This window comes from Phaseolus vulgaris, chromosome 2 (assembly GCF_000499845.2).
Source record: "Phaseolus vulgaris cultivar G19833 chromosome 2, P. vulgaris v2.0, whole genome shotgun sequence".
NCBI lineage: Eukaryota > Viridiplantae > Streptophyta > Magnoliopsida > Fabales > Fabaceae > Phaseolus > Phaseolus vulgaris.
In genome coordinates, this window is record NC_023758.2 from 25,392,029 (window position 1) to 25,413,336 (window position 21,308).

Genomic DNA, 21,308 nt, shown 5'->3' on the forward strand with positions numbered 1-21,308 from the left:
AAATATGCTTTCTACACTACTCTAATTACTAAGCACCCCTAATGGGCCTTTATGTAACAATTACAAAGGTCTTATCTTCCCAAAACCGTAGCTTTGACCCATGTGTATGTGAAGCTAGACGGTCTAGAAGGAATCCTCATCATGGCCTAGACGCTCCTTATGTAGCCGCTCCTCATCATGGCCTAGACGCTCCTCTTCATGGGCTAGACACTCCTTTTTGAGACTAGACGCTCCTCATTATAGGCTAGACCGTCTAGTCTTGGAGGCTTGGCTTTCATCGTGTGGTGAGCTTGGGCCCTCCTCCATCATGGCCCACACGAGCTAAGGCCCAAGTCAACCTACAAAAGGAATTTCTGAAAGGGGGAAATGTACGTTTTTCATAAGATCAAAAGAACTTAACTAAACACTAGCACTGACTTGAGCATCGGAGTGCAATCGCAGGTACCCCTACCGACCGGACGAACGTGCGCGAGAAGGAAGAAAGACTCGAAGAACTAAACAACTATAACACGACATCAATTGTGTATCGACGTGGGTCAACATCCACACAGGTACAATTGGCGCCCACCGTAGGGCCCGAGTAAACGCTTTTCCCATACCTAAGGATTCCAACAAGCGAAGATGGTTTCAATAGTGAACAACACCAACAATGATAACGTAGCGAAAGAACACATGATGATGCTTCAGACTCTCTAGGCTCATATGCAGGAGTTGCTTCAGAAAGGGGTGACAGACCAATTGCGTCTGGAGGAGGAAAGGAGGAAGCAGGAAGAGGAGCGACAACAACAAGCAGAAGAAATGGCTCAATTAAAGGAGCAAAACAGAAGGTTACTAGAAAAACTCGAACAATCTAAACGTGAAGGACACTCACAAGCACCCACACCACCACCACATCAATCTGGAACAAAAGTATTAGCCCAGACGGTACCTCACACGTCATTGGTCCACCAGACCAATCAAAGCGTAAAACATGTTGTCCCTAACAGAGTAGCAAACCCAAGGGGCCATCCCTTTACGTATGACATCATAGCCACACCTCTCCCCAGCAAATGGAGAGGATTAACCATGAACCTCTGTGATGGTTCTACAGATCCAGACGAACACCTAAATATATTTAGAACGCAGATGACTCTCTACATGATTGATCAGACGGTGTGGTGCAAAGTCTTTCTCACGTCGCTCAGGGAAGGGCCACTTGGATGGTTTACTGATCTCCCCCCTAATTCCATTGCCAGCTTTGATGTTTTGGAATTGAAATTCACTACTCAGTATGCCACGAGCAGGCCTCATCGGACGTCCTCCATGTCCCTTCTTAATGTCAAACAGGAAAGAGGAGAGTCCTTGAGAGCTTTCATGGACAGGTTCAGTAAAATTTGTATGGGGATACGCAATTTGAATTCGGACATAGCAATGCACCATTTGGTTTCGGCCATACTACCCGGGCGATTCACAGAAAGCCTTATCAAGCGACCACTGTACAGTATGGACGAATTGAGAACAAGAGCCACAAAATTCATGCAAATTGAAGAGCATGTTGATTATCATAGGAAGACACATGTTGAGAACACAAAAAGAAACAAGGGCACTCGTCCTCCAGTAGTACCGGCCGACCGAGACCGATATCGCCCCAATAGAGGTCCGCGCTTCCACAATTATACGCCTTTGGTCGTACCGAGGGGGAAGATCTTGGACGAAGCCTGGCAAACTGAATTGATCCTAGCATTAAAACAAGCACAAACACCTCCCAACACCGATACAGCTAAACGTTGTCAATACCACCGCAACTACAGTCATACGACCGAAGGTTGCCAAGCATTGAAGGACAAAATAGAAGAACTTGTCCAAGCTAGTCATCTTCGCAAGTTTGTGAAGACGACCGTGCCTACACCTAGATCGCCCCAACGTGACATCGACTCCCGAGAACGTTCAGGACGACGAGACGACCGAACCCGCGATGATCATCGTCGCACAAATAGAAGAAAATGAAGCAAAAGTCCAATCATACGGACAAGGCCTCGGAGTGAAAATCCTGAGCGTAGAAGCCGAACCAAACAAAAAGTTCGTGAAGTTATCAACACAATTGTCGGGCCCGTGTCGCTCGGCCTACCCCCTCAAGAGATTAATTATATAGCAGGTGATTTTGCAGGTGGAGGATGCTCCAATTCGGCAAGGAAGAAACATTTAAGGGCTATTCAGTCCGTCCATTCGGCCTCCACACATCGTCGACCGCATATACCACCAATCACATTCACGGACAACGACTTCACCGCAATTGATCCCGCTCAAGACGATCCCATGGTCATAACCGTAGAAATTGATAAGTTTGCAATTGCCAAAGTGCTTGTAGACAAAGGCAGTTCGGTCGACATCTTATATTGTGAGACATTTAAGAAAATGCAGATTTCAGAGGCAGAAATACAGCCTTACAATGAACAGATAGTCGAATTCTCGGGAGAAAGGGTCGACACAAGGGGATACATTGACTTATTCACTACATTCAGCGACAATTACCTCAGCAAGACTATCAACATATGATACCAGTTGGTCAACTCCAATACCTTGTACAATATCTTACTAAGTCGTCCATCTATCAACAGACTAAGGTTATTGTTTCAACCCCCCACCTGACCATGAAATTCCCCTCGGTCAATGGAGATATTGCCACAACGCATGTAGATCAGAAGATTGCACGAGAATGCTATGTGGCCAGCTTGAAGGTCGAGCCAACCCGAAGGCTCTATACCAAAACGACCGACCGATCCCCAAACCGAAGAGGTCGATCACCGAAAAGGCGTTCTAGAGGAAGAGCTTCTAGAAGGCACCTGGTTGCTCTCGTCGACCTAGATCCCCGACTGAATGATCCTCGAATGGAGGCAGGGGAAGATCTTCAACCCATATTCCTTCGTGACAAAGACCGTAAAACACACATGGGAACATCCCTCAAGCAAGACGACCGAGAAGCAATCGGTAAGACATTAATAAAAAATGTTGATCTCTTTGCTTGGACTGCTACAGATATGCCAGGGGTGAAATCGGATGTTATCATTCATCGTTTATCCATATATAAAGAAGCTAAACCAATCGCCCAAAAGAAAAGAAAATTGGACGAAGATCGACGCAAGGTCGCACGAGAGGAGACTGATAAACTGGTGCAGGCTGGGTTCATCCAGAAAGCCCATTACACAACGTGGTTGGCCAACGTAGTAATGATCAAGAAAGCAAATAACAAATGGCAAATGTGTGTAGATTACACAGATCTTAACAAGGCATGCCCAAAGGATTCATATCTTTTACCTACTATTGACCGACTGGTCGAGGGCGCGGCCGGGCACCAAATCTTAAGTGTCCTCGACGCATACTCAGGATACAATCAGATACAGATGCACCATCGCGACCGAGAGAAAACAACATTCAGAACAGATTTCGACAATTTTTTCTATGAGGTCATGCCATTCAGCCTAAAAAATGTCGAAGCTACCTACCAGCGTCTAATGGATTATGTTTTTCATGATATGATCGGACGGAACGTGGAGGTGTATGTTGACGACATTGTTGTTAAATCAGACTCATGCGAACAACATATCTCAGATTTGAAAGAAGTCTTCCAGGCCTTGCGTAAATATCGCATGCACTTAAACTCGGAAAAGTGCGCGTTCGGTGTAGAAGGTGGAAAGTTCTTAGGTTTCATGCTCACCCATCGGGGCATAGAGGCTAATCCAGAAAAATGCAAGGCTATTACAGAAATGAGAAGTCCTAGCATACTCAAAGAGATTCAGCGACTGATCGGTCGTCTTACATCATTGTCTCGGTTCGTACCCAAGTTTACCGAACGAACAAGACCCATCATAAAACTGTTAAAGAAAACGACTAAGTTTGAATGGACAGATGAATAAGAACAGAATTTCCTCCAGCTCAAAACATTTCTGGCATCCCCCCCGGTCATCCAGAAACCAAACACACGCGAGCCCCATCATGGTCTACCTCGTTGTCTCCAACGAAGCAGTAAGTTCTGTTCTTGTGCAGGAAATTGAAACAGAAGAACGACCAGTATACTTCGTTAGCCGAGTGTTGCACGGTGCGGAGGTCCGATATCAAATGGTGGAGAAAGTCGCATTGGCTTTAGTCATTAACGCACGACGGATGCGAATGTATTTCCAAAATCACCGGATCATAGTTAAAACTAACTATCCCATTATGAAGATCCTCACCAAACCTGATTTAGCCGGACGAATGATAGGTTGGGCGATTGAATTATCAGAGTTCCATATCGAATACCAACCCAGGGGAGCCATTAAATCCCAAGCACTTGTTGATTTCACAGCGGAACTCACTCCTTATCCGATCGAAGAGAAGACATCCAGATGGACGTTGTATGTAGACAGCTCTTCGAACAATCGTTCGTGCGGGGCAGGAGTTGTACTTGAAGGACCAGGAGAGATTGTTATTGAGCAAGCCATGAAGTTTGAATTTAAAACATCAAACAACCAAGCCGAGTATGAAGCAATAATTGTTGGTCTACACCTGACAATCGAATTAGAAATAACTACTCTAATTTGTAAGAGCGATTCCCGCCTAGTCGTTGGACAACTCACAGAAAAATATGAGGTAAGGGAGACTTTACTTCAGCAGTATTTCCACTTTGTAAAAAATCTCTTAAGCAGGTTTGAAGAAATTTCGTTCCAACACGTCCGGAGGGAGAATAATACTCGGGTGGACGCTCTCTCAAGATTGGCTATTGTCAAACAGAAGGGAGTCCATTGGTCGGTCATACACGTGACTCTAATCAAACCAAGTGTTGGTGCTGAAGAATGCATGGCAACCGATACTCTGCCTAACTGGATGACTCCCATCAAGCAATACTTGACTGAAGGAGTATGTGACCCACACTTAGAAAAAACGATGAAGCAACAGGCCGCCAGGTACATACTCATTGACCAAGACCTCTATAGGAGAGGATACTCCCGTCCACTCCTAAAGTGTCTTAACCCTGAACAAGTCACTTATGTGATGACTGAACTGCACGAAGGAGTATGTGGAACCCATTCTGGAGCTCGAACTGTGGCCGCTAAAGTATTGCAAGCCGGGTATTACTGGCCGACCGTGCAAGGAGATTGCACCGAGTACGTCCAGAAATGTTTAAAATGTCAAGAGTTTGGCACCCTACCACACCAAAAACCAGAAAACTTACATTACATTTTGTCTCCCTGGCCCTTCGTGAAGTGGGGGATGGATATTATTGGACCCTTCGCACATGGCAAAGGGCAATGTAAATTTTTGTTGGTCGGCATCGATTACTTCACCAAATGGATCAAGGTCGAACCCTTAACGGCAATTACCGCCCGGAATGTCCAAAATTTTGTGTGGAAGAATATTGTCTGCAGGTTTGGCCTACCTCAGGTTATTATCACAGATAACGATCGACAGTTCACCGAGTGAGGGCTAGCAGAATTCTATGACAAACTCCACATCAAACATGTTACGAGCTTGGTCGAGCATCCGCAAACCAATGATCAGGCCGAGGCCGCAAACAAAGTCTTTCTTAACAAGCTGAAGAAGATACTTGGTCCAGCCAAAGGAAATTGGACTGAAGAACTTTTGGAAGTTCTCTGGGCCTATCGGTGTACCCCTCAGTCAATGACTCAGGAAACACCTTACAGTCTGACATACGACACCAAAGCCATGATTCCGATCGAGATAGGCGATCCCTCATTACGACGACAAACGTTGGATCTGAACCTCAACAAAGAGAGCTTACTGGTCGGCCTCAACCTCATCAATGAACTAAGAGACAAGTGGAAAATACGTGAAGAAGCATGCAAGATACGAGCGACAAGAAGATATAACTCAGAGGTGAAGCCACGGAGTTTTCAAAAAGGAGATTTTGTTTGGCGCATGCCTAGCGACGCTCGGAAAGACGGTGGCAAATTTTCAAGTAATTGGGAAGGACCATTCCGTATTGCCGACACAACAACCGGCGGAGCGTATTACTTAGAATATTTGTCAGGAAAATCTATACCGAGAACGTGGAATGCCACGCATCTCAAATTCTATTACAGCTGATAAATGAAAACAGTGTACTCTTTCCTCGCTCGGTCGTTTTATCCCTAAGGAGGATTTTCGACTGAGAAGGTTTTAACGAGGCACTTAAAAAACTCATCTCCACAAAACGCTCGATCGTTCGGTCAGAATCATAACTTAAATGTTATTCGAATCATAACTTAAATGTTATTCACCAATTTTGGCCAGAAATTAATAATGTTAATTATTAATTAAATTAACTGATCGTTCAGTCAGAATCATAACTTAAATGTTATTCGAATCATAACTTAAACGTTATTTACCAACTTTGGTCAGAAATTAATATTTAATTAACCGAGCGTTCGATCAGAATTATAACTTAAACGTTATTTTCCAACTTTGGTCAGAAATTAATATTAATTATTAATTAACCGAACATTCGGTTAGAATGATAAATTAAATATATTTACCAACTTTGGTCAGAAATTAATATTTAATTAACCGAGCGCTCGGTCAGAATTATAACGTAAACGTTATTTCCCAACTTTGGTTAGAAATTAATATTAATTATTAATTAACCGAGCGTTCGGTTAGAATTATAACTTAAACGTATCCGGCACACGAAGCGACACGAGATCTCCACCATTGAAGTCGTTAGATGAAACAGTACACACCTGAATGGCGCCTATGCCAAACCTCAGGTCTCTGCTGCACATTTAATGGCGCCAACTGTCGAGCATTACCTAGAAAATCTCATCCACCTTTTACGACTCTTCGGCTACCAACGCCCTCGAACCTGAGACAAGTGTACCGATCGGCTCTGAACGACCGAAAGTTACACAATAAACAAATAAATATACATGATAATACTTGATCCACAAGTATACTTCAATCCATTCCAAGTTGATATTTGTGGATCAACACAACCTCATCTCACTTTAAAAAAAAAACAAGTTTGGCATTATCCATATAAGTTGGATTAAGCAAATAAACTCACCTATTTTTAATGGGACAGTTAGAATCAGATTTCAAATTATTGGAATGACCTTGACAAAAATAATCATAATATTAATATGCGACTTATAACATTTTTTTTATTCAATTTACTTTTTGCTAATAGAAAATTATTCTAGACTACTGGAATAACAATGATAAAAAAAATCATATATTAATATACTGATTATGACATATTTAAAACATTGATAATTATTAGTAAATGTTTAATTTTTTTTTATATATTTCTAGAAAAGTCTTAATGCATGGTATAAGAGTTAATGATTTATTTTGGTGATCGACTCAAATGAAGACAAATATTGTAAACAGGTAACTTTAAAATTTTGGGTTGAAAATAATATCATAATTTTTTATATAATTGTTGATATATCATCATGTATTTAGTGATTGTCTCAAATGGAGATAAACATGTATTTAGGTGAAACCCAATAATAATAATAATAATTATTTATTATATAAATATTTATGAAAATTTATTAATATTTTAAAAAATTAAAAATTTAGATCATTAGAAAATTTAAATTTAGATTAAAAAATATAAAGTGTAAATAGTTGGTTTAGTACAATAAATATTGATATATTTCGTTTTTGTATAATAAAAAAATTACAGACTATAACTTTAATTAATATGTTATTTTCGTTTAAAATCTATTAATGATTAATATAATTAAATACATGTTTAGTATTTTGTAATTGTTATGTGTGTTTATTAAAGGGAAAATTAAGATTATTTACAAGTTATTTACAATAAAAGTAGGGGTAGAATAAGAAGTCATCATAAAATTGTGTGATATGGACACTAGTACGAAAACACTTATTTTCGATAACTAATATACAATGTTTCACTACCAAATGTTGTCTATAAAAAACGTAGTGACATTTTTTGAATAAACAGCAATTGTAAGAGCCTTTGTCTATTTAAATTAGAGGCAATAAACAACAAGTATATATATATATATATATATATATATATATATATATATATATATATATATATATATTAAACTTCAAACAATTCATAACACACCTTAACAACATTCAAGAACCTTTTCAACATCAAAATCAACATTTAAATAACAAACTATTAAAATTTAATATCTTTATACTTTTAAAGATATAGATATTCAAACAATTTTATAAGATAACATCCTTGTAAAAGAAATTTGAAACTTGTGACTATGTCACATTCATATGAAGATCATCTAACCTAGAGTTCTATTGAAAAACAAAATTAGATTCTCTTGTCTAATTAGATAATTGAGTACCCAAAAGAGCTCAAACACCTAAAAACACAAAAATGACCTAACCTACACTATAGAGTATTGATCAACCATATGAACACATTAATAGGACCCTGAACTAATAGAAACTAATTCAAGGGTCAAATATCTCACACGCTAGACACGTATATCTAAGTACAAAGAAAAATTCAAAACGAATTTAAAGGAAAAATGAACACAATTGTATTTACTCTAATAAAATTTGGACCGATCAACTTTTTTAGTCACTGTTATACATCTAGATGTGACATCTAGATGTGACCTCCGATAATCAATCTGACAAAGGATGTGATTAAAGAAAAAAGACAAAAAAGAAAAGAAAAGTTTTTCTAAAAAGATAGTGATTTTATTTAAAAATAGTTGACGAAATAAAATTTGTTAACTTTTAAGTAAAAAAATATTTAATTTAATTTCTTTATACTACCCTAAAAATATCAATCCTTACTTAATTTAAAATATAAAAAATTAGAGGATGTTACACCTATCCTAACTTGCATTAAGTTAAAGCTTCAACCACACGCTCATAATTGTAATTTAAAATTTAACATGTAACCTATCACATGGTCATATCCTCATAATTGCAATCCAAAATATAAGATGCAACATCATCACATGAGTTACATATTAGTGACGATACTTATTCTCCATATAATTGGTTTCTTTTCCGAATGTATGCATAGGTTTATGGAGGATGAAATTTGTGTTGTATTGGAACAAACTCCTACCAATATGTTTTTACGGAAAATGATTGTTAACAACATAATTCTTGATAAAGAATATGAAATCCAAACATTAAGTAAGAAGATGGAAGTTGTGAAAGTCAAATAAAACTTAATTCACTTATTGAATTGTTGTAGTCTAGATTTTTTTTTTAAGTATTTTATAGTTGGTTGTTTTTAAATACAATAGTTTTTCTTTACTAATATGGAAAGAAAAGCAATTTGTTATCCTGAAGATACGTTTGAGAGTGGTTCATATAATCATTTAGGTACAAAAATATTTTTTTGTTAGCAATAGTTGATAATTAGGAAACGTAAACTAATCTTTTAAGTAAGTTATAGGCAGCAGCAACACATCTTTTTATTTATTTCAGCAACTTTTAATCAAAAAAATTAAAATATATAATTTATATTTGAGACACGATGAGTCTTAATATATATAAAAAGAAGTTTGGACAAACAACTTCCCCTAATTATATTTTCTATACTTTTTCTAGACTGAAATTTTATAACTAGATACTAATTTAAACATTAGTTTATAAATTTTATTAATAATAACAATTAATTTATATACTAATATTTTTTTTAAAATTTTTGAAATAGTATTTAATTTAGTCAATTAATTATTTTTATTTTTAAAATTAATTTTTAAATAATAATTTTTTTATAGGAATAAGATGTGATAAGTATATAATATAACTTTAAATATTGTTTATAAGACTTTTTTTAAAAATTTAAAAAAATGAAGACATATTTAACTTGATAGTATTTTATATTATATTATTAAAAATATTAAGTTACTTTCAGTTTTTAATTTTATGTTGATCTTTTGAGTCTAATATTATAAAAAATATTTATTTGTGTACATCCACGTGTGAGTTTTAAATTAGAATGGATGAGACTGCTCAAACATATGCTTTCTTATGGGTCCAACCTCCCACCTTCCATCTTCCACCCTCCCACCCAACTTTTTAATATTTTCTTTCCTCCTCCTCACATGGTGGACCAAAAATTTCCCTAACAAAAGAAGCTTGTTAGGGGGCATGTGTAGGATAAATATTTATTTTATATGATTAAATTTTACAATTTATAATTATTTTTAATACAAATGATGAATAATAATAAAATATGTTTAATATATAAATTGTAATTTGAATTTATGATCAATAATTTATATTATGAAATGATGTTACATTTAATTATTTTTTATTTTTTTAATTAAGAGAGATGGACTTTGGCAAAAAATGAATATTTAAATAAGGATAAAAGAAAAGTGGTTTTTTTTAAGGTTGTGAAGGAAATTTTAAGGTTGATAATCCAAATCAAAATAAATTTAACAATTAAATTAGTAAATATATTTAAAAATGAAACTAGATGATTGATGATAACTGTCGTTTTATTGTCAAATTAAGATGATTTCAGCTTAAACCTGTTTAAGACTAGAAAGATCCCAAGTTGTCTCCCATCATGTACCGACCAATCCTCGGGCGTAGTTGACTGCTAGTGAACGTGGGGCCACGTAAGCTGGATCCCACAAGCAGTAGAGGTCGGGCGCCTTGCAGACGGTACGCCTAAGGCGTCGAGGAGAGGCCAGGCCTCAGGTCGTGTAAGGTGGGTCCCACAGGCGGTATGCCCAGTGTCTCGTAGACAATATGCCTAGAGGATCGAGGAGTGGTCAGACATCAGTCATCAGGATATGCTGACCCCGGACCTCGACAAGTCAAACAGCAGAGTTGAGCCACGAGAGGTGAATCCCGGACCACTCACCAGTTATCAGTTAGGGAGAAGCCTAGGTCACGAGGGTCCATGCATGTGGTGTGGATGACGCGTTCAGGCGCAACACAAGCAAAGAGCCACTGGAAAAGATACGACTTGTGAGGGTCACGTTCCAGGGGTGAAACTGCATGCATGGCACGTGAACAGTTAGGGCACTCCCAGGACAGATGGCCCCAGAGATTAGGTGCACAAGTTGGTACCTAGGTGGTCATCCAGTCAGAGGTGCACTCCAGTAAGGGAACCTTACGCGCTAGATTGCCCTGAGAGTGGGTGATAGCGGCGCTAAGGTACACCCTCACTAACCCTAATTGTGATTAGCGGAAACGGTGGAAACCCTAGAGTATATAAAGGGTAGAGTTAAACCTAATAAAGTACGCATCATTTACGCGAATACACACACAGATTACACAGAGAGCTTTTTACAACTTACTTTCGGTGTTTCCTAGCCCTACACTGACTTGAGCTTCGGAGTGCAAACGGTCTCTAGGATGCCCTTTTGTCCTTGTGATTTCAGGTGCTTGATCGAAGAAGGGTACGAACGAAAGTAGGGATTTTTGGGCGTGTGATCTTCGTAGGCGTGCGAAGATAATCGAATCAACCGACAGGAACACATCCCATCGAATCCAATAATGAAAACAGTAAATCAGTGTTTAGAATCTATCTGCAAACAATAAAAGTTAGTAATAACAATAATGATAAAAAATGGTTGAGATAGTTGTTCAAAAAATATAAAAGAGATTAAAATAACAAATAAAAACCGGTTGATCTTCACCATTGAATTCCTCACAAGTTCTGTAATCATTATTTCTTTCTCAATCCTCAAACAGAGCTAAATCAAATTAAACATGCGTCAATTTGATTCAGCTTGAAACTCACCAATAAAGTATGTGTATACTGTACTGGTTTAATCAATACTCACTTTGTTTCATGCGCATAATTCATGTGAATGTTTATCTCCTCTCTCTTGAATGATGCATCCAATAAATTAATTAGAACAATGCAAACTAACTAAGAAACCAAAGTTGAAGATAAGGAAAATGTTCTCGCCAGTTGACTCAGCCGTCGTTGACTTTAGAGGCAGATGGTAGCTCCTCCTATTTTTGGTGGTTTCTGCTCTCTCCTTGGGTGATTGAGAGTGGCTCCGTTGAAACAAAGGGGGCCCTACCTATTGATTGCACTTCGATGATCAAGTCAGTACTGGGCTAAAAAACAATATGTATGTAAAGTAGTTTCAGTCTTGAAAACGACGTACCTTTCTAGGGTTCTTACCACCCTTTTATAGGTTGTAACTAGGTCAACTTCCCTGTCCCACGAGGATATTTCCTTAAGTGGAATTAGGGTTACTAGCAAGGCATCCTGTTGCGTGTTGCACAAGCTTAGCACAGCCACCGCACAGGACTTTCCTCTTATGGAGTGCAAAATCTTAACAGTATGGCCGCCAGGGTACCAACTCATGCACCAGCGTTGCGGGGCCATCTGTTCTTTAGGTGCCCTAATTAATCACGTGTCATGCATGCAATCTTTCCCTGGAAACCCTAACCCTTATGGGTCTTAGCGCCTCCAGGAATACTTACTCTTTTTTTTTTATCAGCAAAGAATTAATTTAAATTAAGGGGATACAAGAGGGGTATCCAAACCCTTTACAAAACCCAAACCCTATTTTCTACGCACGCTCAGAGATCACCACTTCATTTCTAAGACGACAATGATGCACAACTTCGGCGATCCCCGACTACACACGCACGGAGACCGCCTCTTCATCGACCGGCGATCATGTTGGTCACGGTGATGATGCATACCTTCGGCGACCACCGACTACGCACGCATGGAGGCCGCCGCTTTATCGACTGGCGATCATATTGGCCTTCCACGTGTCCTCATCCACATCGCCCCTCACTTCCAATGACCTTCTGTTCTTCAAGGACGGCGATGATGCACAACTTCGGCGACCACCGACTATGTACGCACAGAGATCGCCGCTTTATCGACTGGCGATCATATTGGCCTTCCACGTGTCCTCATCCACATCGCCCCTCACTTCCAATGACCTTCTGTTCTTCAAGGACGGTGATGATGCACAACTTCGGCGACCACCGACTACGTACGAACGGAGATCGCCGCTTTATCGAAACTTCGACGACAACCGACTATGTACACACACAGATCGCCGCTTTATCGACTCTTACTTGTGCTACACCTGAATATATTATACACACCACATGCATGAACTCTCCGTGATTTAGGTCTTTCTTATATCTGGATGATAGCTTATTATTATTTTTGGGGCCCACTTACGTGGCCCATCAATGTTACTAGACCACCGATGTTCGATGTCAACGTCTGATGTCGATCTCTGATGCCGATGTCTGAGGTCTGGCCAGTACAAAAAACTCTCAATCATGCCTTCAAGTACTCTCTCTTACAAAAGTTAGTTTTCCAGTAGATTAAAAGATAAAAACAATTGTTGTAAAGAATTGAAAAAACAAAACTTTTATTGATAAAAACCTCATAACTCAATGAGAAATTACAGAGGAATCAACCAAAAAGGAAAAACAAAAGAATTACAAAGAAAAAAAAAACAACTAAGAAAACCCTCTGAAACTCCCTTTATCCCTTGATACTTGTGTCTTTTTATAGGTTTTTCTACTCCAAGGATCTTGCGAAAATAGTTTTGTGTAAATTTTGTTAAAAGTTTCCCAGTTTCCAACTTTTTAGAATTCTTGTATTTTGCAGTATATTTGGTTCCAAATCTGTTTGTGAGATATTGTAAATTTTATTTTCTCCTTCTCAGATTTTGTTTTTTAAGCAACTTGAACTTTTGCATATTTAACTCAGTTTTAAAGATAGACACTTTCTTCAAACTAATCTAAAAAACAAAAAATTAACACAAAAAATAGTTATGGCTCAAATAAACCAAATTATATGAATATAAATTAAAATAATAGATTTATTTATTTATTATAGTCAAATAATGTATGATTAAAGTTATTGAATATTAATAAATATATATTATTATATATAATATTAGGATAAAATAAATTGTAAGAATAATCTGATTTATAAAAGTGAAAATAAAACAAGATGTTGGACAATAGAAAAACTCAATTAGTGGAACATTTAGTGAAGCGAAATTAATATAGTTACTAATTTTTTCAACTCTCTGAAATATAGACTCACATAATTTGTTTTTATTTCAAATTGAGTATTTTAAAATGCAAACTTTTCATTTTAGAATATCCATTTAAAATAAAAAGGAGTGAGTGGAGGTACAAAGCATATCAAAGTTTCTTTTTAAAAGAATAGAATGAACACATTTCATCTCCAAAACAAAAATCGCACTTATGAGCCTATCTTTTGCTTCTTTCAATTGAGCGAAATTCTTTGTGCACCTCCATGTTTTCTTTCCGCATCTTTATAGAAAAAATAAAATGACAATTTTATCTTTTTCGTTAACTTCCTTGTTGAGCACCCCCTTATCTTCCAAAACAGAAATGAATAGAATTAATGTATTCTTAATTTTAGAATTTGAAAAATAAAATTTGTATTTCAAATTCTAAAATCCGAAATATATTTATATTTCAAATTATAAAATTTGAAATGGATAATTTTAATATTTTTAAAAATATAAGCATGCCAAAAACCATGCAGGTGACATCGAAGAATTTGCCTAAATTGATAGAGGATTAACAGTGTTTCTGCAGTGCATGAAAAATGAAGTATCTTTATTTTAGACTTTGTTTAGATATAAGGATGGAAAGACGTCAAGATTTACACTAAAAGTTGAAAAATCAACATAGGGAACTATTGAAAAACATAAATTTTGGGATAGAAAAACTAAATTTTTGCATGGGAGAAGATTTGCCAAGACTATAATCATAACTAATCATATTATCAGGTATAATCAATTATATTGTCATACATAATTTATTACTTTTATAGATTATTTCTTCATAAATAATATTTATATAAAATATAATTGATTATGTCTTTAATATTTTTTATTTATTATAATAAAATAAATATTAATATAAGATTATTAAAATAAAATATAAATATTTTTTTCTGTCATATCAGTCAAATCTATAAATTTGTCATTTAAATTTATTCCTTTTTTCTTAATCCAATCAACTTATCTTTTTACGTGTTTTTCTCTTTTTTTCTCATTTCAATTCATCCAAACAAACCTAAATAATTACAAGTTTTCGTGTTTATATTTCTGAAATATCCAAAACCTTTCAAGCTTAATACTTCAAGTTTAGGGACTGAAATTTGAACAGTTAAAATAATCAACCCTACAATTTTGACTTGAATTTTCAAAACCCTTATAGTTCATAATGGAACTGAATAAAATTTCAAAATTGGTAGAAAGGAAACAAAACGTTTTCAGAAACCTTATTTAATCCTTTATAATTAAACTAATATTTAATAAAGCTATTTTCTACTCAGTTGATTTTTTAAAAAAAAATTGTAGACTATGTTCATCAAATTAAAAATACGAGAACAAAACATATTTTTCCTTTTCAGAAAACCTACATAAAAAGCCTTGAGAAGTTTGCACCGATTAGTGTTCATCTATGGCGAGCGAGTAGAATTGATAAAAAATAATAAACTAAACACGAGGTCAAATTGAATAAATTGGGTTAAAAAATTTGTAAACCAAGATCTGAACCTAGTTTTGAGCAGCAAACCGCTAATATTTTTTTCTTCATAAATTGGTGTAGACGGTATAAGAGACTATGAATGATAGTAGTGGTCACAATAATGCACACTACATACGCCCAATAATAACCATAATACATGTACGCGTGCATGTGAGCATCACTGCTAAAAAATATTGCAAGTCTATCTCTGGAATCAAACTATGAATAGCACCCCACAAAGGAAGGTTCATCAAACATTACTTCTGATTAAGCTTCTTCTCAACTCCGGACCCTCTGAAGCTAGTCAATCACTCTTATCTTGTTGTACACCAACACCTTGCAGGTAATGTTCTGCATCCAAAGCGGCCATGCATCCTGCACCAGTCACACGACTTGCATTATCCTTTTGAAGAAAAAATGTTAATGACTGTGATTTCTAATTCAATTGTAGTGTAAATTTTAAGTGCAATGGCCAATAAAGACTATAAAAGCCAAACACAGCACACTGCATACGTTTTTACATTGGTATATATTACTTCCAGTTCAAATGTAATTAATAATACGTATGACAACAATTTAACAATTCCAAATTCTTACAATTTATCCTCTTCCAATGAATCAACATTTATTCTTATATTTATAATTCCAGTAACAAAACAAAGCAGTTTGAAAATGTCTATATACGTAGTTAAACAAGGATTTAAAACTTAGAAATACGTATGGTCATCATATCAATATTTCTGAAGGAAGAAGTTACATCATAAGTAACCAAAGGTCGCTGGCAATCAGGGGCAGTCACACACTTACAATCTTTTTACAGTTCACAACATTATTAATGACAGCAAAGACGAAAAGAAAAATAATAAGCCAGAGAACCAAATCTCAGGGACTTACAAAGCATGGAGAAAGTAGAATGGAACATATATGAGAAGTACGTATTTTAAAATAGTATACTACAACTAATTCATAAGTTCAAGCATAAACTGAAACTATTACGTCACAAAAGGAATTCTAGAATCAGCATAATAAATTAAATAAGCTAAAACCATGAATCGACGAGGCACTAGATTAAAGCTAAACAATCGGAAACTATTATGCAAAATACAAGGTGATCTTATATTTTAGACATGTTAGTTACACAAGGACCCATCTGTTCAATCCAGAGGTACCAAAGTGGCCTCAATTGCCTTAGCAAGTGGGTTGGGTCAAGAGGTATCAAAATGGACTAAACTCTACAAATAATGACATATGACGCTAATAGAATTTAAAATATAATGACTTAATTTACCTACATGAAAAATTGGCCATCCCAAAGTTTTCTATATGTTATTTTTTTGCGCCCTTATTTATTTAGACAAAAAATGTATATTGGGTTAGATTTCCAAGTTAAAACGAAACGAGGTTAAAATACATTTACGAAGACTTTAGTAATAAATATAAATACACAAGTGTGTGTGTGTGTGGTATCAAGTATTAATACATACTACTTTAGCAAAAGAGTATGATATTGCGAAAATATGATAGAATAGTGATAATTTTACAAACATGTTGTGAATACGTGTTAATTATTATCCAATGTGTGGTTGTGAAGAAAATTAATTGACAAAAAAAAATGAGAGTGTTGGGCAAGCAAATTACAACAGGTCTGAAAACCAGTCCAAATCAACAGGCCAAGCCGCCTGGTAAGCGTGGTTTCTGGGCTCACACCCCCAATGTAGAAAAAGGGAGTATAAAGTGTTTGGCAGAACTACAGTTAACCAAGGAAAGTAAGCATAAGTAAAATAAAGATCACAGAATAGTAAAGAGTAGAATTTTCTTTGTCCTCAAATTGTAGAAACAGTCTTAAATACAGGGTGTGGGATAGGATTGCAGTAATGGACCTCCTTAGGCCCATAAAGGAAGATATATAATTAATAAAAAACTTAGTCTTTGAACCATTTAGGTGTTTGGGCCTTTTATTGGACACAGTAGCTAAACCTCCACGTAGAGGAAACTTCGTCCTTGAAGTTGGGAATAGTATCAGTTGGCATTGTTGGGAGTTGAGGCTAGTGAAGTAATGGTTTGTGCTAGCAAAGGGGTTGTTATGGACAAGTTATTAGGTTGTGTGTGAGACGAATTGGGAAGGGATTATGGTTATGTGAGAGATATAGTGGGTTGGGCTGGGAAAGAAACTTAAGGAGTAGGCACAGGTTAAGGCTGGTTTGTGGGTGGGAAGGGTAGATAACGGATACGTATTTGGAGTGTCTGCAACACATGACAAGGAAGGTGGGCGGGGGACAACTGTTAATTTAGAAAGTGTGTGGCTTGTTGTGATTGGTGGGTAAGGGAAGGGGATATATGGAAGGGTGTGATCTTATCGGGGTTGCAGAATCTAGAAATGTGTTGTTAGGAAGAGAGCGGGTGAGATATTTAGAGGCTTGCCATTGTCGTCAAAGGGGGACAAATTTGGGGAAACCGGTGAGGAAAGTCATTTTTTAGAGTTTCCACTATGACAGAGTGGGTGTAAGAAATCAATGATGGTTGGCCTTGGAAGAGACAAAGTAAAGACAAGTGAAAGACAGGGTCAATACAAGCGGAGGTGAGAAGGTTGAGCTCATACACAACAGCATCAATGTGGCATGCCATCTAACAAGGCCCGAAATAACGATGAGCCAGTTCGTGAGCATGGCGATGAGCCATTTGGTTTGGCAATATGGTTAAAGTTTCAATCATATCCCATCTTGCCGATGTTGCCTGGCTTGTGAGACCATGCATTGACAGGCACAGAGGAGGTTTTTCTTTAGATCTTGCAAGACAATTTTGTGAAAGTGGAGGATGTCAGGTGGTGTGACTCTAGAGCATTTGGGCAGCAAAGGTAAACGCATATTTCCAGTGGTGGTTGTTCGTAAAGGCCTTGCAAAGAAGTCACCTGGATGGCTGGGTGGAAAGATGTTTTGTACCAATACTCCACCAGGTGGAGGAAGTTATAGTGCTCGAGGGATCTCCACAGTGACCCGACATTGCTTATATAGTTAATGTGGTAAGTTACTTCATGCATGATCCAAAGAGAAAGATAAATGCCAAAGAAAAGAACTACTATTCAAGAAAGAAGACAATTTGACCCTTAAGATATATATTAGTGCAAACCATGCATGTTTTGTTGTTGACAGAAAATTCAGTCAAGTAGTGTATGCGTCTTGGAGAATAGTTGGTAACGTGGAGAAGTAAAATATGTTATAGATTATCTTGTTCTAGTGAATTTCGAGAAGTAAAAAACATGATAGATTATCTTGTTCTAGTGAATTTTGAGACCTTGATCAAGGTATATGTGAAGGATTTTGGATGAACATCAAATGTGATGACTTTAAAAAAAAGATTGACATTCCTATGCAATTGTACTAGAATACATAACAAGTCATCTATGAATGTTTGTCTTTGGGGTTGAGATTTTATATACGACTCTCTTATTTCATTTTATAGTTATCTGTATTAAACATTATCATAAATTTATATATTTTTAATTATGTTATGTATGTTGACCATTTTATGAATTTTGAATCTATCTTCAATTATATTATGTATACATAGTCACTCGAGAGTACGGACTCTTTCGAGTCGAGTTATGAGTTTTTATTCCCTCTTCGATCCTCTTCCGAGTTACAAGTTTGACAACACTTCCTCACACATCCTCAAATCTTCACAAATCCACTCTCCATTTTCTACTTGTAGAAGAAAAACAACAACAAATTCAAAAAATCAAATCCCATTAGACTAGCCCAGCTACACAGATCAGCTATAGCCATTAGGTTTGTCAAAAAGAAAAATTCTTAGGAATATTTATCACCACAAGATCCATTTTAACAATTTTCATCAAATGTCCTCATTTGGTGACACTCTACCCCTCTCCTCAAGGATAAAATCCATGTATTGTAGTCTCCTCACTGTGTCTCCAATGGCCTTCTTTACATTATGTTGTCAAACCACCATAATTGATTTCCTGTCTTCTTGATGTGTTACACTAATATACTCATACAATCATCCAGTATCCAGCAAAGAAAAAGACTAAAACAAAAACTTAGTTAACACTAAATATCCTTAAATCAAACCATCGTCACATAGAAGTGGAACTCAAAGATGAATCAAATGAGTCATAGAAATCAATCAACATATTTCAATAACTACAATCACATATATACTATACAATACCTGTCATCATATATAATATACCCTACAGACCAGGAAGTGAGTTCACTTAACTGCTGTACACCTACAATATCCCTTGAACCGAACCTACCTCATTTAAGAAAAAAAGTCAACTAACTTGGTTTACCAGTCAGTTGCACACTGCACAACTTGCTACTTGTTTGGCAAACTACTAAAATCAATTCCTTTCCTAGTGAGATGTACTCCACTATAAAATCTATGACCGAGAGTAATTCAGACACATCCCCTTTAAATCACATTCTTCAATGACTCAAAATTAATTCCATTCCACTTTAAGACAAGCAGAATCTTAGTTAAATGAGAATCATTGATAGGAAGCATACCAAATAAAAGCAAAACATACTACCTAAAACGACAAAATTCACAAAATAAGGCTATGTTTCAAATCCGGGATCATTATACACAGGCATACACCAATGTCAGTCCAACAAAAATCCATATCCAACTTAGATAAAATTGTAACATACCAGATCCAGCAGCAGTAATAGCTTGCCTATACTTCTTGTCCTGAACGTCCCCAGCAGCAAACACCCCCTCAACACTGGTCTTCGTAGTCCCAGGCTTGGTAGCGACGTAGCCATCAGAATCCAGTTCAAGCTGACCGTCCAAGAACTTGGTCGCCGGCTCGTGTCCAATTGCGAAAAACAACCCAGATACCTTCAATTCAGACACCTCTTGAGTCACCACATTCTTCACCTTCAGTCCCCCAAGCACCCTCTTGTTATCTCCACCCCCATAGGCTTCAACCACCACCGAGTTCCAAATCACCTTGATCTTGCTATTATTCATCACCTTGCTCTGCATAATCTTAGAGGCCCTGAAAGTGTCCCTCCGATGAATTATGTACACCTCGGAACCGTACTTAGTGAGGAAAGTTGCCTCCTCCATGGCCGAGTCCCCGCCACCAATCACCGCCAGCGGCTTGTTCCGGAAAATTGGCGCGGCACCGTCGCAGACGGCGCACGCGGAGATCCCGCGGTTCCAGTAGCCGTCAGGGCCGTCGCCGGAGCCAGTGAACGGAAGGCGCTTGGCGACGGCACCGGTGGCTACGATTACGGAGTCGGCCTCGACGGTGCGGGAATCAGAGAAAACCTTAAAAGGACGGCTCGAGAAATCGACTTTGGAGACGGTCTCGGTGTGGATCTCGGTACCGAAGCGCTGCGACTGCTTCCGGCAGCGCTCCATGAGGTCGCCGCCGAGGATGCCATCGGGGAAGCCAGGGAAGTTCTCAACATCGGTTGTGGTGGTGAGCTGACCGCCGGGGGCGATGTCGTTGGCCATCCAGCCTTCGAAGAGGATCGGCTTCAGCTCAGCGCGGGCGGCGTACACGGCGGCGGTGTGGGCGGCGGGACCGCTTCCGATGATGCAGAGTTTGGTCTTATGGATCTGAATGTTAGCCATGGTGGCGGAAGCGTACCCAACGCTGATCAAGTTTCGCGCCTTCGTTAGGAGTTTCTTCCAGTTGTGATTATTAGGGCAAGTTCTAAATTTCATTTCCCTCCTTCCCCTTCCTTCTTTAATCTTTAAATTATTATTTCCAAACTGTGGTGTGTTTTTCTTATCCGTCCAGATTTTATCGAGAAATCGCTGCCTTCCATTTTGCCTATAAAACTTCTTTTCAGTTATTATTAATTATCACATTTACATAATTGTCTCAT

The 21,308-nt window shown here is 37.4% G+C and overlaps 2 protein-coding genes and 1 long non-coding RNA gene across 3 annotated transcripts; 1 reads left to right on the top strand and 2 right to left on the bottom strand.

Annotated features, from left to right (window-relative positions):
- Window positions 1-702: 702 nt before the first annotated feature.
- On the top strand, window positions 703-1,986 carry LOC137809259 (uncharacterized). Its single transcript, XM_068610394.1, has one exon. It carries the CDS (start codon window positions 703-705, stop codon window positions 1,984-1,986), a length of 1,284 nt encoding a protein of 427 aa, XP_068466495.1.
- Window positions 1,987-15,480: 13,494 nt separating this feature from the next.
- On the bottom strand, window positions 15,481-21,223 carry LOC137811057 (thioredoxin reductase NTRB-like). The gene is made up of 2 exons (XM_068612637.1): window positions 20,118-21,223; window positions 15,481-15,822 (listed from the first exon to the last, which is right to left on the bottom strand). Exons 1-2 carry the CDS (start codon window positions 21,142-21,144, stop codon window positions 15,752-15,754), a joined length of 1,098 nt encoding a protein of 365 aa, XP_068468738.1. The 5' UTR covers window positions 21,145-21,223; the 3' UTR covers window positions 15,481-15,751.
- LOC137811058 (uncharacterized) lies at window positions 17,250-20,111 on the bottom strand. Its single transcript, XR_011081020.1, has 2 exons — window positions 19,692-20,111; window positions 17,250-19,632 (listed from the first exon to the last, which is right to left on the bottom strand). It is a non-coding gene; the product is annotated as an uncharacterized lncRNA (long non-coding RNA).
- Window positions 21,224-21,308: the final 85 nt, after the last annotated feature.

Coding starts and splice junctions, on each gene's coding strand:
- LOC137809259 (XM_068610394.1), top strand. CDS start 703: ATGCAGGAGTTGCTTCAGAAAGGGGTGACAGACCAATTGCGTCTGGAG.
- LOC137811057 (XM_068612637.1), bottom strand. CDS start 21,144: ATGAAATTTAGAACTTGCCCTAATAATCACAACTGGAAGAAACTCCTA. Junction 15,823..20,117: donor TATTACTGCTGCTGGATCTG/GTATGTTACAAT, acceptor TGACTGGTGCAG/GATGCATGGCCGCTTTGGAT.